The sequence below is a fragment of the Mauremys reevesii genome, linkage group 8 (genome assembly GCF_016161935.1).
Source record: "Mauremys reevesii isolate NIE-2019 linkage group 8, ASM1616193v1, whole genome shotgun sequence".
NCBI lineage: Eukaryota > Metazoa > Chordata > Testudines > Geoemydidae > Mauremys > Mauremys reevesii.
The window spans coordinates 56589810-56617117 of NC_052630.1; the positions used below are offsets into that span (position 1 = coordinate 56589810).

The 27308-nt window shown below is 45.3% G+C and overlaps 1 protein-coding gene across 1 annotated transcript in view; it reads left to right on the plus strand.

Annotated features, from left to right (window-relative positions):
* The window catches only part of HMCN1 (hemicentin 1), a 324395-nt gene that overhangs the window by 106423 nt on the left and 190664 nt on the right, over nt 1–27308 (plus strand). Inside the window, exons 7-11 of the mRNA XM_039483793.1 lie at nt 1387–1507; nt 2083–2346; nt 10822–10966; nt 15600–15721; nt 19275–19550. Of these exons, the coding sequence (XP_039339727.1) occupies nt 1387–1507; nt 2083–2346; nt 10822–10966; nt 15600–15721; nt 19275–19550 (928 nt within the window). The remainder of the gene's footprint in view (nt 1–1386; nt 1508–2082; nt 2347–10821; nt 10967–15599; nt 15722–19274; nt 19551–27308) is intronic.

Genomic DNA, 27308 nt, shown 5'->3' on the forward strand with positions numbered 1-27308 from the left:
CTATTTGCAGTGGTGGCAGCCAGGGCCAGCTTCAGGAACCAGCGCAGCAAGCAGGTTCTTGGGACAGCCAAGGGGAAGGGGCGGCATGTCTGGCCCTTCAGTGGCAATTCAGCAGCGGGTCCCTTGGTCCCTCTCGGAGAGAAGGACCTGCCGCCAAAGTGCCGCCAAAGAAGAAAGCGGCGCGGTGGAGCTGCCGCCGAAGAGCCGCCAATCGCGATTGCGGCTTTTTTTTTCCCTGCTGCTTGGGGTGGCAGAAAACCTGCAGCCAGCCCTGGTGACAGCAGACCTCCCAGCCTTAGGGGCATGAGGCTTCTCCTCCTCTGCTGTAGGGGGTGATTCCTTCTGTCCTGTATCAAGAAGAGCATAACGGTTACCTATTACCACGGTGGGAGGGTTTGGAGCAGGGGTGGAGCACTGCCTGCTGCCAGAAGTAACAAGCTGCCAGTGTCCACCCTCAGCCATCTCCTCCTCCACCAGTGGTGTGTCAGCAGTCCTGTGTACTGGGACAGCTACCTCAGCTGTCTCCACATGGACACTGTTCAGGAATTGTTCGTGGATTTGGATGCTCCTCAACCTAGCCATCTCCTCCTGTAGCTCTCCCACCTGCTGCCTGAGAGATTCCACCAGCAGGCACCTTTCACATTGGATGGTCCCCCCAGCCTGGATATCAGTAAGTCGGAATTGCAAGTTACAGTCCCTGCAAAACCACACCAGCATCTGGGTAGAAGCATCCATGCTCAGGTGCTCTGTCTGGCTACAGGTGCAGGTGGAGGAGACAGAAGCAGTGCTGGCACAGGTGTTGTGGGTCTTCCTAGCCATCTTAGGCCTCCCTCTGTCAAACTCCCTCTTAAACTCCCCTGTCTGCAGCCCCCTGTCCGCTTCATTGCTAAAGCTTGAGTGACGTTTGTTTAAAAAGAGCACTTATTGTCTAATGGAAATACAAGGGTAAATATGTTTTCTTGATACAGGAAGTAAACTCATGAATTATGGGACATTATTTACACTAATCTTTTGCTATCTTCTGTTGGTTTTTTTTTGCTTTACAAAATTACCCGTGTACTTTATAACTGTCTAATCTTGAATGCTTTGCTCATACACATCCCCCCATTGCAGTCATGCAACCACGTCGAGCAATATTTGGCTTCATATGGATGCCCATCATAGTATGTCCTAGAGGCACATCACTTTCATTGTCTCTCTTTTCACAAGCACTAAATTCAGAAGGGTCCGTTATCTAGAACAAAAGCTTTTAAATGGTTCATTTTGTTTATAACATCTGACATTTTCTTACTCCATTTTTAGTGATACTTAAAGTCTAGTGAGCTCAATGGATGCTAGTTTGAAGTGCAAATTGCTCCAACAGTGTTTCAATTCAATATTTTTCAGACATCCAGCAGTGGAAGGCACTCTGTTCGTATAACAGGTCTCAGTACTATTGATTTTCGAGCTGGTTTTTCTAGAAAGCCAACACTAGACTTCAAAAAAGCATCCAGCAGACCAGTGCAAGGTCAGTTTGTGTTCCATTTCTACTGTATTTAATTGTTTGGGGAGGCAGCATGCTCAGACCGTAGGGAAGAAATATATATTTTATGTTGTTCTCTATAATTAGCCCTCTGCTGAAACTCAGACCATCGACAGGTTCCGAAGGGAGCCATGCCCTGTCCTTAATTCCATTCATGATGCCATTACCTGTTGTACCCCATGATACTATGCTACATTTGTGTATTAGAGTTTTTATGTCCCATAAATCCCAATGTTTTTATTTATGGTATGGCTCAGAGTTACAACTTCCCTTCTTTTACTTTTAGAGACCGTAAAATGTTTCAATTTGGACCCTTGGGGGGTGCGGGGGGGGGTGTTAATGAGGCTTTATAAGTACCTGTTGGAAATTAGTAATTGAATCCTAAATAGAGCACGTTATCAATGTGCTAACACACTGTTTTGTGTTTCTTAACAGCTCGTAGAGAGTGCTTTAAACTGAATTGTGTGCATTTACTGCGGGGCTGGAGAGACACATCTACAGAGTTTAACCTTTTCTTATATTTTGTTAACACTTACAACAATATATTTCTGTTTTCATAGGAATACCTACCTATGTGCTATTGAATACAACAGGGATCTCTCTTCCAGCTAGAGTGGACCGTCTAGAACTTCTGAGTATCACAGGGGAGCTTCTTAAGACAATGCCTGTGAAATATTATCCTGATCGAAAACCCTATGGAATATGGAATATTACTGACTTCATCCCACCAAATGAAGCCTTTTTTGTTAAAATAATGGGGTATGACAAGGATGATTATCTCTTCCAGAGAGTGTCAAGTGTTTCGTTTTCTAGTATTGTTCCTGGTAAGATTTATTTTATTTTATTCTATTTTACTTCACTTCAGTGAACATTTATTATGCCTGAATTAATGGAATGGATTACTTATGTTTTTTTCCTACTTGCCCATTTAATGAGGAAAACTTCTCTTACCCCATTGCCTACAAAACTTGCAACTTGATACAATGCACTCTGAGCATCTTGGAGGCATCTACTAAGGAGAATTTAATTTTGTGTAAAATAATCTAACAAGTGTTGAAACTACAGCTTGCCTTGTCTACACTGAAATTTTAACATGAATTTTCCCAGAGGTCATGGAGAGAAGGTCATGGAGAGAAAACATCTGGATAATAAAGGAAGATACTGTATGTACAGTAGTGTGGGGAAAAAATTGTGTTCTACTTTCACATGTAAGAGCTTGCCAAACTATTCAAGAACTGCCAATTTTTAAAGAAACATTTTTCTACACTTAATATTTAAGTGACTTTCACTTCATTTCTATTTTCTAGGTAACATTTTCTCATTATAGAAATAGGTGTGAGAGGGAATTAAGAGATAAACCCACCACTACTAGTAGTTGTTGCTATAGAGCCAGAATTAGCATGGAAAGGATATTCAGGGCCTGATCTTGAAAAAGTGCTGCAAACCATCTGATAGATGTTTGGACCCCTCAGATCCCATTCAGACCAATGGAAGCCAAGGACCCTCAGTAGCTGCTCAGCATGCTTAAGGATCAGGCCTTTATTGGGCTTGTTTTCTCTAGAGTTTTTAACCTAGAGTTAATGGTTAGGTAGTTAACACATTTGCAAAGGCTAGGAAAAACTCTAATGTAGTCATACCCGGAAGTGTGCTAGGAATAAATGTGTGTTCTTAACATGAAGACAAGGCAAGTTTGAGTTTTAATTGGTGTTAGCTGACTGGGGTTAACCCTAGGGAGGAGCTTATGGTTTCATCTTGACCAGCTAAGGCTGTAACTACACTGTAAAAAGGTGTGTGTGTGTGTGTGTGTGTGTGTGTGTGTTTTATGTCGAGTTAGCTATCTACTACACCTTTGATTAGCTACATCAAAGTAAAAACTACAGTGCTTTGTCTTCACTAGGATTTTACACTGAGATTGCTAACTCGATGTAAAAACTCACCTTTTTTACTATGAAGATATAGCCTAACAAGTGTTAAAACTACAACTTGCCATGTCTACACTGAAATTTGAACATGAAGTAAACAGGAATTAAGAACACACTCTTTTCCAGAGTGAAGACAAGGACATGGAGAGAAAAAAATGCATAATAACGGAAGATACTGTACATTCAGTAGTGTGAAAAATAATTGTAGTGGTACTTTCACTTATTTCCAAAGTATTCAAGAACTGCCATTTTCCAGACAGACATTTTCCCACACTTCCTGGGTATTTTACTTAATTTCTTTTCTATTTTTTGGGTAAAAATTTGTCGCATTTTATTTTGTCGCTCTTGAGATTCTGTGCTGAATTGCTGCTCCCTGGGTCCTAGGTTTGACTAGGATTTAAAGGTTCAATGTTAGATCTTGTTACCTAGATAAACTATCTTGATCTAAGTAATGTCTTCTAAAGCTCTAGTCAATGCAAAGCAAATATTACTTTAGCATACGCTAATCCGATAGAGTTTAACTTGGTTCCCATTGAAATCTGTGGGAGTATTACCACTTCAGTAGAAGCAGAGACTGACCACTTCTGAAAAGACGGTTACTCACCATAGTAACTGTTGTTCTTCGAGATGTGTTGCTCCTATCCATTCCAGTTAGGTGTGCACGCTGTGCGTGCACGGCTCTCCGGAACATTTTTACCCTAGCAACTCCGGCGGGCCGGCTGGGTGCCCCCTGGAGTGGCGCCGCTATGGCGCCTGTTATATACCCCAGCCGGCCCGTCCGCTCCTCAGTTCCTTCTTGCCGGCTACTCCGACAGTGGGGAAGGAGGGCGGGTCTGGAATGGATAGGAGCAACACATCTCGAAGAACAACAGTTACTACGGTGAGTAACCGTCTTTTCTTCTTCGAGTGATTGCTCCTATGCATTCCAGTTAGGTGATTCCCAAGCCTTACCTAGGCGGTGGGGTCGGAGTGAGACGTGGCAGAGTGTAAGACTGCGGAGCCGAAGGCTGCATCGTCTCTTGATTGCTGCACCAACGCGTAATGGGAGGCGAAGGTGTGGACAGAAGACCAGGTGGCCGCTCTACAGATGTCCTGGATGGGAACATGGGCCAGGAAGGCGGCCGACGAGGCGTGCACTCTCGTTGAGTGAGCAGTGAGGCGGCACGGTGGCACGCGAGCAAGCTTGTAGCATGTCCGAATACATGCCATTACCCAGGAGGAAATCCGCTGGGAGGAGACCGGCTCACCCTTCATGCGGTCGGCGACTGCCACAAACAGCTGGGTCGAATGCCGGAAGGGCTTCGTCCGCTTGATGTAAAAGGCAAGGGCCCTGCGGACGTCCAGGGTGTGAAGCTGTTGCTCCCGAGGGGAGGCATGCGGCTTCGGGAAGAAGACCGGGAGGAAGATCTCCTGGTTGAGGTGGAAGGCCGACACCACCTTGGGGAGGAAGGCCGGGTGTGGTCGAAGCTGCACCTTGTCTGCGTGGAAGACGGTGTATGGCGGACCAACCGTTAGAGCACGGAGCTCAGAGACTCGTCTCGCTGATGTAATTGCGACGAGGAAGGCTGTCTTCCAGGAGAGGTAGAGCAGAGAGCACGTGGCTAGTGGCTCGAAGGGCGGTCCCATAAGCTTGGCCAGAACGAGGTTCAAATCCCAGGTCGGGGCAGGACGCCGCACCGGCGGGTACAACCGGTCCAGGCCTTTAAGGAAGCGGGAAACCATCTGGTTAGAGACCGACCTCCCATAGATGGATGAAAGGCGGACACTGCTGCCAGGTGTACTCTCAAGGAGGAGACCGCAAGACCTTGCTCCTTAAGATACCAGAGGTAGTCGAGGATGGTATGGACCGGGACTACGAATGGATTGAGTCCTCGTTGATCACACCAGAGTGCGAATTGCTTCCATTTCGCAAGGTAAGTGGAGCGAGTGGAAGGCTTTCTGCTCTCCAGCAGGACTTGCTGTACTGCCGCCGAACAGTCCCTCTCTGCGTGGGTCAACCACTCAGGTACCAAGCTGTAAGATGGAGGGACTGCAGGTTCGGATGGCGGAGTCTGCCGAAGTCCTGGGTGATGAGGTCTGGCCATAACGGAAGGGGGATGGAATCCCGAGCGGAGAGCTCGAGCAGCAGGGTGTACCAGTGCTGCCTCGGCCAGGCCGGAGCTACGAGTATGATGCGGGCTCTGTCCCTCCGAAGATTCAGTAGCACTCGGTGCACTAGCGGGAACGGAGGGAAGGCGTAGAGGAGACGATCCGTCCAGGGGTAAAGGAAGGCGTCCGACAGGGAGCCTGGCGAGCGACCTTGGAACGAGCAAAACAGGTGGCACTTCCTGTTCTCCCTGGAGGCGAATAGGTCTATCTGGGGAAACCCCCACCTCCGGAAGATTGTGTGGACGACATCTGGACGGAGGGACCACTCGTGTGAGAGGAACGACCTGCTGAGATGGTCGGCCAGCGTGTTCTGCACTCCCGGAAGAAAGGATGCTTCCAGGTGAATTGAGTGGGTCACGCAGAAGTCCCATAGGAGCATCGCTTCCTTGCAGAGCGGGGAGGAGCGGGCTCCGCCTTGTTTGTTCACATAAAACATCGTTGTGGTGTTGTCCGTGAACACCGCTACGCATTGGCCTCGCAGACGGGTGTGGAAGGCGTGGCACGCCAAGCGAATTGCCCGCAGCTCCCTGACGTTGATGTGGAGGGAGAGCTCCTGGGGCGACCAGAGGCCCTGGGTGTGTAGGTCGCCCAGGTGTGCCCCCCATCCCAACGCCGAGGCATCTGTCGTCAGTGTCACGGACGGACGAGGAGGGCGGAACGGGACTCCTGCACATACGACCTCTGGGTTCAGCCACCAACTGAGCGAAGCGAGGGTAGGCTTCGTGACCGTGACTACTCTGTCCATCGAGTCGCGGTGTGGGCGGTACACCGACGCCAGCCAAGATTGAAATGGGCGAAGGTGCAGTCTCGCGTAGGCGGTGACGAACGTGCATGATGCCATGTGGCCCAGGAGGTGTAGGCAGGACCGAACCGTCGTAGTGGGAAAAGCGTGCAGGTCTCCGATGATGGAGACCATCGTCTGGTGCCGGGCGCGAGGGAGACAGGCCCTGGCCACCGTGGAGTCGAGGACCGCTCCAATAAACTCCACTCTCTGAGATGGAGTCAGTGAGGACTTCTCCACATTGACGAGAAGACCCAGTGCCCGAAATAGGGAGAGTATCTCGGCAACTTGGTCTGTTACCAATTGGCGGGATGGCCCGCGAACCAGCCAGTCGTCGAGATAAGGGTAGACGTGAACTCGACGACGGCGGAGGTCTGCAGCAACCACTGCCATGCATTTGGTGAAGACCCTCGGAGCGGTGGATAGGCCGAAGGGTAGCACCGCAAACTGGTAGTGCGCACCGTTGACCACAAAACGCAGGTAGCGTCGATGGGGAGGGTAAATAGCAATATGGAAGTATGCGTCCTTCATGTCGAGGGCGGCAAACCAGTCTCCCGGATCCAGGGAGGGAATGATGGTCCCCAAGGTCACCATGCGAAATTTGAGCTTGATCATGTATTTGTTGAGCTCCCGGAGGTCCAGTATGGGTCTGAGGCCTCCTTTCGCCTTGGGGATGAGAAAATAACGGGAATAGAATCCCCTGCCCCGCCTGTCTTGCAGCACCTCCTCTATGGCACCCAACCTCAACAGAGTCTCGACCTCTTGCAAGAGGCATTGCTCATGAGAGGGGTCCCTGAAGAGGGACGGGGAAGGTGGGTGGGAAGGAGGGGGCAAAATAAACTGAAGGTGGTAACCATACTGGATAGTACGGAGTACCCAGCTGTCCGATGTTATTTGGGACCACGCCGGGAGGAAGTGGGAAAGGCGGTTGCAAAATAAAGGGGTTGGATCCTGGGAATAGACTGATGAGCCGTCCTCGGGCGTCCCATCAAAATTGCTGTTTGGGCCCTTGCGGGGCCTTGGACGACGCCTGGGCCTGATTGCGCCTGCTGCCTGAAGGTCTACGGCGGTTGAGGCCGTTGCGCCGACTATTATAAGGCCTTGACCTGGCCTGGGTAAAAGGCCGGAAGGGCTGCTGTTGGCGGAAGGAGCACCTCTGGGTAGCTGGTGTGTGCATACCCAGAGTGCGGAAAGCTACACGACCGTCCTTCAGGGTCTGTATCCTCGAGTCTGTTTTCTCTGAGAACAGGCCATGAGTCTCAAAGGGCAGGTCCTGGAGGGTATACTGCACCTCCGGCGGCAAGGTGGAGGACTGTAGCCAGGAGATGCGCCGCATAGTTACTCCAGAGGCCAGGGTTCTGGCCCCTGAGTCCGCCGAATCCAGGGCTGTCCTGCCCTCTTCGACCAGAGCCGAAAACTCTCGTCGGGAAGCCGTCGGGATCAGTTCCGTGTATTTCGTGAGGGACACGAAAATGTCGAAGGCGTACCGGGCTAAGAGGGCCAGCTGGTTTGCAATGCGCAGCTGGAGACCCCCCGCCGAATACACCTTGCGGCCCAACAAGTCCATGCGCCTGGCATCCTTCGACTTCGGCGCTGGGGCTGGCTGTCCATGCCGCTCACGGTCGTTAACGGACTGGACGACCAGTGAGTCCGGAGCGGGGTGAGTGTACAGATACTCGTATCCCGTGGGGGGGACCGAGTATTTACGTTCCACGCCCCTTGCAGTAGGGGGGACGGACGCCGGCGACTGCCAGATGGTCGTGGCATTTTTCTGAATTGTTTTAATAAAAGGCAGGGCCACCCGCGTCGGGGCCTCCGCGCCGATGACGTTGGTCACCGGGTCTTCATCTTCCAGGACCTCCGCCACCGGAAGGTCAATGGCCTTTGCCACCCTGCGGACAAGGTCCTGGTGGGCCCGCAGGTCGATCGGGGGAGGGTCCACCGTAGCGGCGCCCGCCACTGCCTCATCCGGAGAGGAGGATGAAGACAGAGTCTGTACCACCACCTCTGCCGGAGGCTGCTCAGGGGCTTGGGAGGTTGACAGAAGCCCTGCGGGATCCGACGACGGTAGGGTCTCCCCCAGTGGTGTTGGGGGAGGGCGGCTCACCGTGGCTTCCGGTACCCTGCGTTCAGCACCCACTGGGCGCTGGGACAAGGGGAGCCCTTGGGACTCATATCCGGCCCAGGGGACCCAGAAACCCCACTGCTGGTGTCCAAGATGTTGGCTTTGGGTGGGAGCCCGGAGATCTGTCTCGCTGTCCGCCTGGGAGACGACCGATGGCTGACGCGAAGGCCACGGGGGTGCAGAGGCGCTGATGGAGTGCGCCGCTGAAGGAGGCAGCTTATCCCCGGACAGTGCTGAGGAGCGGTGCCGGCCGTCATGGTGCCAGGATGGTGATCTGGACCGTCGGCCACTTCGGTACTGGGAGCCAGAGCGTGACCTTGATCGTCGATGGCGAGAGCGGCTTCGGGAGTCGTGATGTCGAGATCGGTACCGGGAACTGGATCTCCGACGGTACTGTCGGTCCGGTGACCGGGACCGTGAGCGGTGCCGGGAGTGCGACCGGTACTGCGAGACTGAGCGGTACCGGGACTGCGACCGGTGCCGGGACGGGGTGCGGTACCGAGACTGGGATCGGTGCCGGGATCGGGACCGACGTGACGGCGACCGTTGCCTGGACCGGAACTGGGTCCGAGGCTTGGAGCGTCGCCCCTCTCTTCCGTCAGGGGTCTGGGGCCGCATCATTGCAGGCTTGCCCAACGATCGAACAGCCCGCACCAGCGGTGCCGGGGGCCGGAGGCTCGGTGCCTCTACGAGCTGAATAAGCTCTCTCGCCGTCACAAATGTTTCAGGGGTGGACGGGAGATGCAGCTCTACCGCGGCCGGCGCCGGGGAGCAGGGAGGTACCGGACTCGACGGCTCTTGAGGTGCCGGAGTCAACGGAACCGTGCACGGCTTGTGCACTACCACAGCCGGTGCCGGAGGTGCCGGAGGTGGCTGGGTAAGCTGTCCCGAAGCTGCAGGTTTAGGAGCCGGGTGCGCCGTCTTCCGCTTCCTCTGGGGGGAGAGGGAACGGTGCCGGGACTTCGGTGCCGTCTGCGTGCCTTTAGGAGCCTCGGTACCGGGACGGCTCGGTGCCGCTGGTGCGCTGCGCGCCGAGGATGGTTTCGGCGGTGCCGGGGACGGAGCGGGGGGCTGAATGCCGCCTCCGTAAGGAGCTGTTTAAGTCGCGAGTCTCGCTCCTTTCTTGTGCGCGGCTTGAATGCCGTGCAAATCGGGCACTTATCGGTCCTGTGTGATTACCCGAGGCAGCGCAGGCAGGAATCGTGCGGGTCGCCGATGGGCATAGGCCGCTGACAAGCCACACAGGGCTTAAAGCCCGGTGCCTTGGGCATGCGCCCGCACCGGTTGTGGAAGAAGAGGGGCTAACCCCTCTAATTCCCTACTATCACAACTATAACAACTATAACAACTAACTTATTCAACTAATCTAACTATTAAACTGAGTGAAACAACTATATACACTAAAGATACGGAGAAACGCTAGGGCTGTGGAGGTGAGATAGCACTCCACTGTTCCAACTGGCCGTCACGGGCGGTAAGAAGGAACTGAGGAGCGGACGGGCCGGCTGGGGTATATAACAGGCGCCATAGCGGCGCCACTCCAGGGGGCGCCCAGCCGGCCCGCCGGAGTTGCTAGGGTAAAAATGTTCCGGAGAGCCGTGCACGCACGGCGCGCACACCTAACTGGAATGCATAGGAGCAATCACTCGAAGAAGAAGATTCCAATTTAACTCCACCAGCTTAACACATACTAAAGTACAGCTTGCCTTGTCTTGATCAGAGTTTTAGAAGTTTGGTTAGGCTGTCCTAGCTAACATGATCTAATATAACACCTTTAAATCTTAGCTTCACTTGGCCTTGTCTAGGCTAAGTGCATTTCTATACTAGAAACGCCACTGCAGCACAGCTGCAGTGCTAAAGTACAGACCTTAACTACAGCGACAGAAGGGGTTCGTCCATCACTGTAGTAAATTCACCTCTCCAAGATGGAAGAATTCTTCTATTGACTTAGCGGTATCTACACCAGGGCTAGGTTGGCTTGAGTATGTTGCACAGGACATGACATTTTTCACTGCCCTGAGCAATGTACTTAAGCTAGTCTAACTTTCTAGTATAGACCAGCCCTTAGTGTCTTGATAAATCTGGACATTAAAGAAAAGATTATTAGCATGTGTATTAATCACAATGAATAGAGTTGCATCCGACGAAGTGGGCATTCACCCACGAAAGCTCATGCTGCAAAACGTCTGTTAGTCTATAACGTGCCACAGGATTCTTTGCTGCTTTTACAGAACCAGACTAACACGGCTACCTCTCTGATAATGAATAGAGTGTAGGTGAGTAGCTGCTAATAACTTGTTTATGAATATTTTGCTTTCTGTAGATGCTCCAAAAGTTATAATGCCCAAGAAAACTCCAGGATACTACCTGCAGCCAGGGTATATATCTTGCCAGGTGGAAAGTCTTATACCTTTTACTCAGCGTTTCAGCAGAAATGGAATAAAATTGGGAATGGATCAGTTCTTCAGGTAAGCAGCCATTCCCTAACATAATTTTGGGCATTTAAAAAAATCAAAATTAAACTTCAGAGCAGATTTTGTAGCTTTATTCTTGGTGATTGTATTGTACTTTGTTCATAATGGTGAATGCCCATTTAAGGTGGGATTTTCCAAAGCACTCAGCACTGGCCTAACTGTGCTCCCACTGAAGTCAGACCTATGAAAGACCTATATATGACAAATCTTACATTGTAACCATGTTAATGATTTTTTTTGATCAGTTGTGAGAATTTAAGCAAATAACAAAGAATAACAAGCAAATAACTGCATGAGGAAATTAAGATTGTATATTGTTGTGGGTTTGGGATGTGTGAGGGGATGGGGGGGGGTAACGCATTTTCTGTTTGTAGGCGGAGAGATCACATGGTTCCAGCAGAAATCTATGTGCTTTGCTTTATTATGCTCCAAGGGCAATATCATTCTCTTCTTTGGGAAAGCTTCCACGGAATATATCATGAGGGTCTCTGGACTCCATCTACACTACCATCATGCAGACTGCAGATACCAAGGGAATAATAGTCTCTTTTTCTATAGAACAATCCAGGAACAATGAAATAGTAATCAATCAAAGAAAAAAACAATACCCTCAAGTCTAAGAAAATATTTCATGGAAAACAGTTAACTACCATCCCCTCTTTTAAAACACCAAACCTTTCAGAAGAAGAATGAAGACCACATTCTATAGCAACTATACTTGATAACAGAGCAAATAAATTCTGAAATCCTCCTGTAAATTCTTGGCAGAGTAAAATTCTGCAGCCTCATTTTTTATGAGGTGCTATTTACATTTAGACATTCTAGACACATACTTCTCCTGCTCTGTAATTCTTTTCATACTTTAATGATCAAATATAATATTTTACTTCTTATTTTTTTCATAATAGGTACCAAGCTGTATTTTTAGTGATCATGTTACTTATCTGTAGAATGGAGCTGAATATTACATTGACTTAACAAAATATTCTTCAAGACAAATGCTACTGAGCAAGATGCACAACACTGGTGCCGTACTTGGTGAAACTGGGGGGGTCACTGTCACTTGGGGGAATCACTGTTAGTACCTTCTTTAATATCCCTACATAATGACAGGTTTATGCACTTGCTCAAAGTTCCCTAGACCTCAGAACTGGGAGAGCCATTTCCTAAGAACTTTATGCAGTGGTCCTATACTAAATCAGGACAGCTCCTACTAGCGCAGTCTAGAGGCATGCTTGCAATGCCACTGAAATTTGCTCTGGCCACCCCTTTGTACAGATAGCGGGGCAGCCGGGACAAATTTCAGTGAGTGGTGTTGCAACCGGGTACACAGGGTCACAATACCACTAAAATTTGGTGGAGGTGCATCCACACCAAGTGGTGCTGCGACCTGGTGCACTGGGAATCTGTTCCTGTATGGTGGAGTGCAGGGGAGTCTACCAAGAACTGAGATCCTGGCAACACTGCTCATGCACTGTGTGGGTAAGAGAGGGGATACTCCTTCACTGAGGGAGACCTGAGGTCCCTGCAGGGGGAAGGGGGAGGATGAGTAGGGGCTTCCCCACGAAATATCTGAATTGATGCCACTGATGCACAATTTAATTAGTTATTTTGGCTGCTATTTGGTGTGATTTACTAGTACTGAAGTTCCGTACTGAACTGGTCCATCTTAAGTTATTTATGAATGGTTTAACTGTATAATTGGGCTGTATTACTGCACTTCATCTGATGAGTTTTATTTTTTACTTTGCTGATGACCAAACTACATCAGTTTATTAAATGGCTGTTTATATGCTTGGTTCATATATTTGTATATTTTATTGATCATGAGAGTTGTGTATTCTGGCTGTAGTATCACATTAGGATTAATATGAGTTAAAAGCATTTACAGTGGATATGCTTAAAAATAGTTCATTCTGGTTTTCTAGATATATCAGTGGCTCTAGAGTTATGCCCCATTTTAAGTGTCAGGAATATTGCTGGAATCAGAAATAACTCTAAAATGGCAACAAATTTTTCAATGTGCCCACTATATAGTGTTGTGGTCCAGTCAAAAGATCTTGCTATGACCCTATTGGCAAGTCACTTACTCCTTGGTGTATCAGTTTCCCATTTGTAAAAGTAGCACTAATAAGGCTTACTCATCTTTGTGAAATACATGGAGATATATGGTTTTCTACATAGGAAGTATGAAGTATCGTTACCGTAACTATTATTTTAGCTGAAGGAGAATTAGAGTGGTGAGGGACTCAGAGAAAATGTGCGTTCAAAAGTCTGATGTTTTGTCCAAGTGACTCTTGGTTTGAAAAGATGCAGGGAAAGACTTTCAAAGGCACAAATGGCAATTAGGCACCTCATTTCAGTTGAAAGTCATTGGGGGTTTGGTGCCTAACTGCCATTTGTGCCTTTTGAAAATCTCTCCTGTGTTGTATAGGACAGAAAAGTTAAATGAGATCACCAAGGAATATGAAAACTGAAAATGAAATATGCAGTTTTGGCAGCAAGGAATGCAGCCCTGAGCTCGTTTATTAAAAGCTATGCACTGTAAAGCCACCAATGTTTGTGGTTCAGTTAGCTAAGTCTGTATCCTAATCAGCCAAACACACACAATACATTCCTGAATGGATGCAAGAGCCTATTAGCCCACATTCTTTCACAAGGACCCACTACTACCTGAATACAGTAGGGTTGCTGCCTAGCTCAACTAGGATATTGGTACCACCCAAAGTTATGTAGCCAGATACATGGCCAAGGACTGCCTTGATGTCTATTAGCATCTGGAGACAGGTACAGCAGGTAGAAGGAACAGTGCAGTGTGCTTCCCCTGTGCCCCTGAGGCATTCTGTCCATGTTCACTCTGTACAGGCAGATTGCAGGGAGTTGGCCAGATTTTATTGCAAGCATATATTATGCTTTTTTGCCAGTTTAAGTTTTTTAAATAAACAGGCATTGTGATAGGGTAACTTAAGATGTGTAAGATAAAGTTGGAAACAGAAAAGGAACAAGATTGTTAAAAATGCAGTTATGTATATATTCCTAGAAGAGCAATTCTACTTTATATTTGGGAGAAGCATGCAGATCTCTCAAGTAAATGTTCTTACCACCTCCCTGCTGCTAGCAGTAACTAGCATTTCCATTGCTGGCAGTGCACTGGTGAATGCCTTGGAACAACAGCTCTGATATGTGAGTTTGTAATGAGCATGGGGTCAGAGGGAATAAGCAGAAAGTCCAAGATCGCTCTGCAGTTGTTATCTGTGACCTAACCTTTTGTGCAAACACATTCTACTGCCTCACAATGCTGAAGCACTTAACTTTTTACTATAATACCAAATTAAATGTGGCCTTATTTTGTATCTAATCTTTTCTTCCTACTGTATCCCAAAACATTTTATGGAGTTAATCCAAGACTTTGGGCAGATAAGAGAGAGGGCAGGCAGTGGGAACACTAATACACAGCTTTCCCATATTGTGGAAAGTGTTTTGCCAAAGGCATCATGTTCAGTCTTGTCTTCATTAGATATATTTACTTACTGTAGCAACAGATCACAGTCAGCTATGAGATACAGAATTAGAAGGCTATTGTAATACTTGCACTATATCATGCCGTACAAAATGTAGCTGCTGAATCTTAAGAAGACATCACAATTTCTTTAAGAAGCACACACAGTAACACTATATAGTTTAAATTTTTACTTCCTTTTTTCCCCTTTAGCATTATAAATGACAAAGGTATTATAAACCAGCAGCTTTACTCTATGGGCAAAAGCCAGGTGTTTCAAGAGCGCATATTTGATTATTTTACCCACATCTGATTGCAACTTCTACCAAACCCAACTCTTACAGACTTTACTTACTATTTTCTGTATCTTTCTGTATTTACACTTACTGCTCCATTTGCTTCAGTGTATGTGGCTGGTAAGCTGAAATGGAGAATGCTGAATTACTATATTTCTTCTTGGTCCTACTTTGGGGTCAAAGAGCCTTCTGCACACAGACTCACCATGCTATTCTCCTCATTCAAGGGATAGGGACAGATAGGGAAGGGCAGAGATTGCTCTGTGTGTGTCTTGTGGGCATAAGGTACTCCAAACCAAAGCATGGGGTGCAGAAAGTGTGAGTGAGACTCATCCCTCACTGCACTGGTCCTTGGAGCTGACCCACACATTTAGAAGGAACAAGTCTGCATCATTGTAAGGGATGGTGCATTCTGTGCATACTTTGCTGATAAATAATCAATATAACAGTATTTCATACTTTCTTCCATTTAAAAAAATCCAAGGCTGATCCAAGAGTAGAAATAGCTGAGTGAAACAGCAGTTTTGTATTTTACTTGTCATATTTTTTTTGGATGTCTCCATGGATGTATTGTGTAAGGAATCCATGCCTCTTAATACTCATAAAAGTCTAATCACTTCCCCCCACCTTCTTATTTAAATCAGACCCTAAAAACTGCATGCAATATAATGCATAAACAAAAGGGATTTTAAAAGGGTCTGCTTTTTCCTCTGTATGTGAAATTTTCATTAGCTTTACTGAGAGTCACATGCCAATCAATAGGAAACTAGACCCTTTCATACCGTTCTCTTCATCCCTTTCAAGCAGTTACAGAGGCTTTATAATTTTACAGAGAATCGTCAAGCGTGAACTGGGAAATTGCCAAGGTCTCCTTGTCTGATGAAGGATATTATGAATGCATTGCTATGAGCAGTGTGGGCACTGGACGTGCTCAGACATTTCTGGATGTGTCAGGTAAATATTGTTTACTATTTCTGTATTAGACTCCTAAACTGTAAAGTGCTGGCATACGGTCATTTTTACTTAACAGAAAATAGCAACATTGGGTGGCATAGATTATGGCAATCCAATACCAATAAAATGTTTTATGTTAATGTATGTTTTTTTGTTGCAATATATCACATTTCAAAACCTTAGTGGAAGCATTTAGGCCCCAGTTTAAAGCATTTAAGCACATAAATAAATCCATTCATATTAAGTAAAGTGCCATTGAATTCTTTCTAACACTCTTCCATGAAGTTAGTGGGATTTAAGCACATGTTTAAGTGCTTCCCTGATTAGATGTGATCGGCTAAATTTCTTTTGGAGGCAATTGCAGCCTGAGAGAATCCACCCATATTTTTTTTGTCTCAAACCTTAGTGATTACACTTTTAACTCCCTGATTGTAGGCACAAATCAGACAGCTGTGAAATTACAAAGATTTGCATCGAAAATTAAGTCTACTTTAGTTTTAAAGTAAGTTCCTGATGATTTATTGGAAATCTGGAATTTTTTTATTATTATTAATTATTATTATTATAATTATTATTTTAATTCCTGAAAGGATTATCAAGAAATAATGTGATGAAATTAAGTAAAGGAAAAATTAGGTTGAATCTAGAGACACGCCTTAATAGTGAAATTCATTATATTGTGGAACATTGTCCCAAAGAAGTGGCTGAAGGCTCATTACTTGGGTCATTTAAAACTGGGCCAGACAAAAGCACTAGAAAATATACTGTAGGAAACAATTCCTGTTATGTATCATTCATATGGGTATTCTTGCGGAAGAAAGATGCTATGTAAATGTGAATTATTATATTTGTTTTGAACTGTGCAGTTGGGGTGATGTAAGGAGACACTTTGAAATCCTTACACAAAAATATTTGAAACAAAATTATTTGAATTTTCTTACTCCGAGCAAAGTAAACTTACTCTTTTCAAGTATTTTCAGTTTATCAAGTTGACAGACCGTATATCAGATTGTTCATTTTTGTCAACTGCTGTAGGAATGATCTCAACATTCTTCAACTTCAGAAAAACAAACATTTGCATTTGTTTTTTCCTGCTAGTATTAAATCTTAAATTGTCAAATAGCTTGTTAGTTTGTGCAGATATCTTATATAAAGGGCCAACAAAGGCATGTGTACTGAATGTGAGGAATTTGGTTCTGGGTTTGAACAAAACATTGGTACGTACTATGTATGTGTACATGAGGTCAACAGGAGGTATTGTGTCCTAGCAGATACAACACTGGGTCCCGTTCCTGTCTTTGCCTCTGGGTTGCTGGGCAAGTCCCTTCCCCTCTTTGTGTCTGTTTTCCCATCTGTAAAACGGGATAAAGTATTGACCTACTTGGTAATGTGCTTGGATATCTACAGATGAAAAGCATTAGATAAAAGCTATATATACATGTCAAAAGGTGGAGTAACTTACCAAAGATAGGACTGTGTGTGCATACACACATGTGAGTGTGTGTGTGTGTGTGTGTGTATATATATATATATATATATATATATATATATATATATATATATATATATATACATATATAGACAAGGTGCAGGAGCAAAACTCAGTCCTTAGTAAGCAACTCTGGCTTTCTTTCCCTCTCCCCTGGCATGGGTGATCTGTGCTGAGGTGGTGGCTATAAGGAAGACTGCTGCTGGGGAGCCCACATGGACCATACTTGTGGGAAAGCAAGGCTCCAGACCCAGGTGCCCAGGGCTTTTGAAGAAATTCACCACTGTGCAGAGATCCAGCCCAAGGCCTGTGCACCTACTATGAGATCTTAAATGAGCTGAATGGGTGGCCCTCAGCACTAGGGTGACCAGGTGTCTGGTTTTCGACTGGAACACCTGGCTGAAAAGGAACCATGGTGGTGCTGGTCAGTACTGCTGACCAGACCATTAAAAGTCCGGTTGGTGGTGCTGCCCGGCTAAGACAGGCTAGTCCTCTTCTGGGGGGCGGGGCGCCTGCGGGTGAGAGCAGCATGCAGAGCCGTCTCCGCACCTCTGCCTAGGAGCCGGACCTGCTGCTGTCTGCTTCCGGGGCGCAGCACAGTCTGCGATGCCAGGACAGGCAGGAAGCCTGTCTTTGCACCTATGCTGCTCTGCTGACTGCGAACTGCCGGAGGTAAGCAAACCCGGAGCCCCCTCCTGCACCCAAATCCCTCATCCCTGGTCCCATCCTAGACCCCCCTGCTGCACCCCAACCCCCTGCCTCAACCCTAGCCCAGAGCCCCCTGCCACACCCGGCCCTACTCATCTCTGGCCCCACCCCAGAGCCAGCACTCCCAGCCCAGAGCCCTCACCCCCTCCAACATCCCAAACCCCTGCCTCAAACTGCAACCCTCTCCTGCACTCCAAATCCCTCGGCCCCACCCCCCCAGGCCTGGAGCCCCCTCCCGTTCCCCAAACCCCTCCTCCCCAGCCCCACCCCTCAGCCCAGACCCCCAGCCGGAGGACTCACCCCGCACCCCAACCCCCTTCCCTGGCCCAGTGAAAATGAGTGAGGGTGGGGGAGAGCGAGCCACCGAAGGAGGGGGAAAGTAGGGAGTGGGGGACTTGGGGGAGGGGCAGGGCTAGGGTGTTGGGTTTTGTGCGATTAGAAAGTTGGCAACCCTACTCAGCACAGGGATGAATTTTTCTCTGTTAACAGAGAACTCCTGTTTGGTTATCTTTCCTTTGCTTATGGTAATCTGTTGATTTCAGTCATATCTTGGTAAATTACTCCACCTTTTGACATTTGTGTCACACTCAGACTATTATCCTCTGCAGATCTGTATTTCTGTGTTTAAGAACAAACACCACTGGGTTTAAACAAAAGACGCGTGGGGCAAGCCCCTATAAAGCTATATGAGTTTAAATTTCCTTTCCTGTTTGCATTTCTTGTCTCTTTTACTCAGGGATGGCTCAACAAGGATCATTTGACCTAATATGAAACCACTGTGTGTTTAAAATTCAATCCAGTTCAAAGTTACTGAGTTTGCATTCTGCTGAAGGGGAAGTCAGTGGTAAAAAGGAGCAGAGAGGGAACTCAGAAAGAAAACAACAAAATATAGGAGGAATTGCAGCATAGACTGGGTGCTGATGTGAACAAAAAGAGATTAAAATTCATAAAACTCAAGTTGAGACTAACATCTGAAGAACACAATGATAATTTCAGAGCTGTTTAGTGGCACTGGAAAAAGCCCACATATACAGTATTGTTGTCTTCAGGGTAGTTCTTCAGTAATCTCTTTTTCACACAGCAGCATGTACAAATCTAGGACCTGATCCAGATCTCACTGAAAGGCTCCCTTTTGGTTCAGTGGGCCTTGGATCAGACCCCGGTGTGCTGGCTTCAGTGCTGTGAAATGAAACTAAGCATTAAATAACCCAATGGTATGCCTTTTTACGTCTACTACTGCTGTGTTATGGTTACTTACAAAGTACCTACAAGTGAGCCTAATAGTTTCACCATGCCACCGGACTCCTTGTTGTTTTAATAGTCTCTGAATCCTTTCTCTTTATTCTTTCCACATAGAGCCCCCACCTGTGGTTCAGGTTCCTAATAATGTCACCGTCACCCCTGGGGAGAGAGCCATATTGACCTGCCTAACCTTAAGCACAGTGCGTTACAATCTCACCTGGCAGAGAAATGGCAATGACTTGAGGCTTGTGGAGCCCTCCCGAATAAGGATGATGAGCAATTTGTCTTTAGAAGTAAAATCTGTAAAGCTCACAGATGCTGGCGAGTACAGTTGCACTGCCTCCAATGAAGGTGGATTGAGTGTGGCTTCTGTCTTCCTCACAGTACAAGGTAACAAAGAAGATGCATGTTAATCTTCTTTTGAAGTATATTTCTTTTCTTTTTCCTCCTCCGCACATTTTTTTTCTTCTCCTTGATAACAACTTTGCCCTTTGAGCAATTTGGTAAAAGCCTGTGGAAACTGAGAGCAGAGCTTAAAACCCCACCCCCAAAACAAAAACCATGTAGAAAGCATATAATTTTCTATTAAATTTCAGAGGTTTTCCATAAGAGCAATTGTTCAAGGCCATTGAGGGGAGAAAGAGAAGCATTCTTACAGTTCTCACCCCATCCCTTCATAGGATTTTGATTTTCTTCCTAAAGTCTATAAACCAGTTGGGAGGCTTAACACAATTACTAAATGACTTCTGGCAGGTTATTACAGTAAAGCTAAAGAGGGTTGCTGCTGTCTCAGCAAAATATATGAGGCTGATTATATCAAATAGATCGTAATTACATTTTGGCTGGTTCTGGTATTGCTAACTGTTTAAAACATCTGATAACCTCTCAGATGGTTTAGAGAGGGTCAGTTCAGAGACTGACAGTTGTTTTCTTTTGAGTTTGATGAAAGATGCTTGGAATATCACTAGCAGGTAGTAAAACTAAACTGCAGCTGAATGTGGCTATCTGCAGTTTGCAGTGTTGTAGCCATGTTGGTCCCAGGATATTAGAGAGAACAAAGTGGGTGGGTGAGGTGATATCTTGTTTTGGACCAACTTCTGTTGGTGAAAGAGTCAAGCTTTTGAGCTACCTGGAGAAGAGTTCTGTGTAGCTCAAAAGCTTGACTCTTTCACCAACAGAAGCTGGTCCAATTAAAAATATTGCCTTACCCACCTTGTACCTCTGATTTCTGCAGTGGCATCCTCCTACTTTCTTCTGGATTGCATAATCCACTTCCACACTCTGAAATATATTGTGTATGGAAGCTGAAATGGACTCATGTGGTGTCATGTTCTATGATCAACTACATTTTGGAAATATTTTGGACCAAATGAAGTTGCAGTATGAAGTAAATGTATGGAGTTGCAGTGCTGATCAATGTCAATAAATTGCATCAAGTACAGCACTCACTACTGGCTAATCTCTGGAATAACACTCAGAGGGAATCTATTGGGAAGTAACCTTGTGCTTGCACATCTCTCTGGCCTGAATATTGGGCAGCAGAAGAATGAAGCTGGCTATCAATGAAGGGATGAAAAAATGAATCTCATCATTAATAACATTGTAAAGAAGGAAATTTGTGGCCACGTCAACAGAGTGGGCTGAATCCATGCTTGGTGAAGTCTTGTGGAGTTATATCCAGGATAAATTTAGCTCCTTAATTCATAGTAAAGCACACTGTTATAGAGCTACATCTAACATGAAGAAATTTACTACATTTTGGATCATGAAAGAATTAATTTCACTTTTATCTTACGTTCTTTGCTGTAGAGAGGTGTCATTAACTCTAAAAATAAGAGTGGACAGAAGCTGTTCATGTAGTTTATTATTTTAAACCTTTGTTTTGAAAGTTATAAGTTAAAATAGTAAGGATAGTAATGAAGAAATGCCAATTCTGATTTTTGCAAAAAGGGGCTATACAATCCTGTAAGTTAAATCTTAAACTGGAAGTAGTCCCACTTTTTTTGATGGGGCACATCCCATATTAATGGGAGCTTCTTGTATTAATGTACTAAATGCCCAACTCTTACTCACGTTGAGTAATAGCTTACTCCACAAGCAGTCCTATTGAAAATCTTGGGGCTACTTGTGGAGTGATATACAAAACAATGTGAACCAAGGTGTCAGAATTGAGCCTTGAAGGGCTAAATTCTAGTCCTACTGAAGTCAATCCTGCCATTTTCACTCACTGAATGGTAATTTTGCCTTAGTAGGTGTCTAAGGACTTGCCTAGGATTTGTTGCAGTTGTTGATTTGGCCCAAAGGCTGTTTTAAGGTAACTGCAGGGATCAGTGGGTGAATACCCACTTCTTGCATCCGAAGAAGTGGGTATTCACCCACGAAAGCTCATGCTGCAAAACGTCTGTCAGTCTATAAGGTGCCACAGGATTCTTTGCTGCTTCTACAGAACCAGACTAACACGGCTACCCCTCTGACACTTGCAGAGATCAGGATTCCCCCTCCCCTCCAACAGTCTGTTTTTTTGTTTTGTTTTGTTTCCTTCCTCTGAAGCATCAGAGCTGGCCCATCTGGAGATGGAACACTGGACAGGGCCGAGCTGGTGCTCTAAGATGGTCATGAGAATTCTGTCTCTCATATTCTTGGCTGGCTGGTTCTTGCTTACATGCTCAGGGTCTAACCTATTGCCATATGTGGTATTAGAAAGGAATTTTCCCCCAGGTCAAATTGTCAGGGACTTGGGGGTTTTTCACCTTCCTCTACAACATGGAGCACACATTGAGTGCTAGGATCATCTTGGTGTGTATCATTAATCAGTTCCCAGCACTGCAGGGGCCTTGGCCTTTGGTGCATCCCAGTCCCTCCGATTATATGCCTGTAGCACACAATATCTTAATCTCCTGCGGGTTTTGACATTTTATCTAATTTCAATTGTTGTGTTTGGTGTGCGGGTACCTAGGTGCTGTTGATGGTCTGTAATATACAGGAGGTCTCACTAGATGATCTGATGATCCCTTCTGGCCTTAAGCGCTATGATTCTATGAGCTATCCACGATGAAAATGACTACATGGTGTGGGGGTCTACACAGTACTAACAGAACTTCCCAAAGTTCTGTCTCATACCAGACTGGGGTCTAGTGTTGAAACTGGCGTAGATTGTCTTCTCTTCGGTTGCTTCAGAGCACTGACCAGGATCCTGGGGAGTGTCTTCTGAGCATGTGAACAGTGTAATGGTAAGGACTGTCCAGGAGCATGAAATGTTAATCAGTATATCTTTCTAGGATTATTTTTTCCACAAGGAGGAGAGAGAAATTCTATTATCATGTGATCTTTGCCTTATTTCCCAGTCTTGTAAACAAAATATTAACATGATACATGCATGTATATTAGAGTAGATCCATATTTGAACACGTTGTCCTGATAGTTGTATAATATTACCAATGTTTCTCATATCTGGGATTATCAAATCTTTCTGGCTTGGAAGCATAAATGAGTTATTTTTGTAACCAATGTCCTTTTTGCTGAAAACGTTCATTTTTGGTGATCTTTGACTGTTGAATTTCATGTGTACCATTAAAATTCAAATCCCAAAAACATTACATATTGCCAAAATGTAATTTTATTGGCAAAATCTTGGTTTTTAAGATTTCCAGCTCTGAGTATTCCAGCAATGAAATAGAATTTGGACTTTGCTCTTTGGCTCTGCAACACAGTTGTATTGTGTGGGAAAACCTTTGTGGTTTGTGTTGTGTGTTGGTTAAGGATTAATAGAGAAGTTTAGCTTTCAGCAGTTTCAGCATTTCATGCATGGCTGTAGCAACAGATTAATAAGAAATGAGGTATGTTGTGCTTTCATCTCACAAAAATAGGGACCTGTTGAAGGTGAAGAAGCATTGGCTGCTGGTGGTTTGGCCTATTGATAAACAGCATATAGGTCAGTTTTTTGTGTTGATGAGCTTATTTACATGAGTTGTCACATACTAGACAGAATTAAAGCTATAAACTTTTTGTATTATATACTGAGCATCGCATGATAAATAATTAATTTGGTGTCCTTATAGTGTAGTGCCCCCTTTCCACGCAGTTACATTCTTTAATGCCAATCGGCTTAAAGGTTTTGATGGACAGGTCTGGGTTCTTCTGGATCCCACCACCCACTCAGCGGGGTGTATCGTCTGTATTTTTTCCTATGAATTTATTTGGCGGTACTTCCACCCCCCTTGCTCCTTCCTGGCAGGGTCACCAGGGCAGCTTGGGAGGAGAATTCTAACCACAGGGTAATCCACACTTACATGCCAGATAGTTGGAGATTTCCAAGAAATAACACAAACACAAAAATTATATTAAACAGGAAACAAGTATAACATCACAGGGTAAAACACTATTCTTAGAGTCACTGGTGCCCATGCTGATAATACCCAGGACTTTCCCCACTCACGTGACCTGATGTAGCGAATGTAAGATTAGTGTCCCGTTGGTACGCGTACTTTGTTGGGGCCCTTGATGACCTATGACCACAATATCTTCTCTGCAGTGGTTTAGCAGTGTGGCTGACTGGGTTCAGTATAGCCCAAAGGACTCACAAATGGGAGAAGGTGGTAAATCCTTCCACAGGTTTAATAGGCAGCAGGTTATAAAATCCCCAAACCCTTACTCCCTGGCTTGAGGACACAGTTCAGGGATTAGGGGGTCCCCAAAACCATTTCCCTGACTAACTAAAAGATGGTGCACTCACAAACTCCATGAATGATCCTCAGGTTCAGAGATGACTCTGGACTCCTCAGTCACTGCAGCGGGCTGATCTCTGCTGGCAGGGATCCTCTTCAGGCAGGAGTCAGGCTGCTTCGGTCTCGGGATTTCCCCTCACCACAAAGGGGTGCCCGGCTCAAGGTGCAGATTACACAACTATACTAAAATCCAAACTGTAGTCTCCTAGCCCAACGTCCAGACACACTCAAAGCAGGCAGCAGCCCTGGACTAGCAGCCAGAGCAGAGCTGACCATGTGGTGACTGGTCTCACATAGGGAGCTGGAGGGCTAACTGGTTGGGGAAGTTTCCCAGCAAAACTCTACAAACTGGGAGTCATCAGTGGAGAGGGAAAAGCCCAGCTGAGGGATCTTGCTTTCAGGTTACTAGAGGCCAGTTCTCAGGGGGAACCCTGCATGCAGGCCTGGGACTCACCAGCTCCCCACACAGCCAGTCCTGCCCCTGCCCTGGCTGGCTCCAGACTGACTCAAAAATGGCTTCTCCCTTTTCCTGAGCTCCCTGGGAGGGGCATCTCACTCCCTATTGGTTGCTGGTCAGACTTGAGTCTGCCTAGGCTCCCCCTCCCTACCAGGGACAGTGTGCCTCTCCCTGAGCTGCCAGCAGACAGAGCCCCAGGAATCTAGGTAATCTCCTTGGGGGTTACAATAGTCTGACAAATTTATTGTCTATTTATTTTGCTAAGCATTTTTGTAAAGGTTCAAATAGGATTTTTCTTGTCACAACTGAAAGGTTTGCATCAGCCTGTTACAAGTGGTACTGTGATAGAAAGATCTCAGTGGTACCCAATACAGAAATTCAGTGAACATACCGTGGACACTGTACTACAAAAACTGCATGTTTGACATTAGGTGTCAACTATGAAAACTTCCCCCACCTACCTCCTGCCAAGATAGCATTTGAAACAATTTCAGTCCTGATGGTGTAGACAGAGTCAACTGTGTTGAATACCTGTTGTAAGAAAGCATTCTCAACCTCTTGTCCTAACAGGTCAACCACATTCCTATGCCAGGGAACAGGTTTGGATAAATCACTGTGATTTACACCAATGCAACTCAGAATCAAGATTAGAATCTGGCCCTGGGCGTACTGTACATCAGTGGTGCCCAACCTTATCACACAGGAGGGCCACATAAACAGAACCACAACTTTGTGTGGACAAACAGATTCTACATATTTTAATAAGATTTAAAGTCATCTGTATTAATTTATATTGTAAATTAAGCTTGTTTCCTATGTATTTAGATAGGTTGTTTCTAGGTATACTATTGTCTATTTACACACTTATGTAAACTAAAATGATGTAAACATGATGACAAAACACTAATGGATAGGCCCTGAGTATGGTCTGTTGAAGCAGGCCACAGGCCTTATGAAATGCTCCAGTGGGCCATAGGTTGGGCTCCCATGCTGTACATGGTTTGGGCTTCTCCACAACAAGGACAAAACCATGTTTAGCCCTGGTTGAGAATCCTAGAGGGCAGCAAGCAGTGTTGAACACAGCCAGATATCTAATCACAGTCGTTGGGCCTGAATCTCTCCTCACCTACAGTAGTGTAATGAAGTAATTCCAGGAAAGTGAATGTACAGTGCTATAAGAGGAAAATCAAACTTTTTTTTTTTTTGGAGAAACTTTTGCCCAAAATATCTTTTGTGTACTCTCTGCTGGACAACCCAGCATTAATATTCCCCTGTGCTGGTGAGAGAAGAGGTTAAGCATTCTGAATGCAGTTTGGCAGCAGTTGTGGGAGAAAAAGAAAGATAATGGGGAAATAAAGACATTATAGAATGAAAAGTTTGTATACATACCATTCATTCTCTTGGCATGACATCCCGAACTCCAAAAATATAGTGCAGATTTCCATATAAAATGAAAGGAATAGTCCATAATACAATGCTGAGATCCTCCCAGCACAAAAGAAAAAAAAATCTAATGAAACTGGAATATTGCAACCTTGTTTGTTGATACTTTAAATGGGGGGAAATGCAAGATTATTCAGCCTTAAAAAATTAAAATATTAAGCAGTCTTGATAGCAAAGTGGTTCTTTCTAAACTGTTCTTGAGAGCTATCTAAGATGATTAAAAACACAGCTTGGAAAATGTTAACTAAAGTTATTAGCTAAAGTCTCTTATCGCTATGGTACTTCCACTCTTTTCAAAACAGGAAATAAAACAGTTAAACTCCCAGCAATGTTCTTTGATACAAAAGTCAATGTTCTTTGAATAAAAAATAATTAAATCAGTAGGTAGCCATATGTCTGGATGGCACAGCTGCTGCTAATTACCATTTACAGCAGTCTCAATGATAGTCATTACACTGGTTTTTGAAGTTAGCCTCTTACACAGGAAATACATGTGTTTGGAGGAGGGGGTCAGAGATTGCTTGAGCAGCCTATCCAGAGACCTGAAGAAGAGCTCTGTATGCATTGAAAGTGTGTCTCTTTCATCAACAGAAGTAGGTCCAATAAAATATATTACCTCACCTACTTGTCTCTGGGAAGTTAGTGAGTATTACAAATTTAATAATCTCTCTCTCTCTCAGGGTTTCCCATTCAATGACTCCTGCTAGATCATACAGAGAAATAGTCTTTTTCCTACCTGCAGTGAAAGGGAATTAGGGGAAAAATCTAAGTGAAGTCTGTGTTTGCATTGTTAAGCTTCTCTGTGGGTTGTATTTGCTTAGTTTTGGGAAGGCTCTTCAGATAATATTCCCTGGATGAGATCATCTGCAGAGCATTACAATTTAAGAGCTAAGCAAACAAAGCTTTCTCATCAAATACTTCCCATACTTCCAACACGTGATTGTTTGTCACTTATGAACCTCAAAAAGAGGTTATTACTATTTGTTATTTTTATAGTATTCAAAGTGTGCTGGACACTTTACAGACAGTAAGAAGATAAGAGCCAGTGCTCCAAAGAGATTATGCGTTGAAGGAAACAAAGTACAGATAAAGAATGGGGAATTAAATGCAACAAAAAGCCAAGTGACTGAATGATTAGATGTATCTCGTCTTGTTCTATGATGTGGGGTTGGATTTCCTGTTCTGTATTGTCAGTTTGTTAGCATTTCCTTGGGGGACGGGGAAGAACTAGAGTCTATAGGCTTTTTGAAAGATGAGTGTTTTAAGAGGAGGAACTTGGAGTAATTCTCCTGGGAGGATTCTGTGCCAAAAATTTCAAAATTCTGCATATTTTATTTGTCAGAATAATGCAATATAATCACACCAGTTTCAATTGTTTTGGTAATTTATTTAACCTACAATACAGAAAAAAGTAACAATAACTATTCAGCATTTCCTAAACACATGAAAGTTAAGTTACAAACACTTGGTAGCTAATACCCTGCATTCCAGTTATAATCCTGGATTTTCATTTAAATCACATTA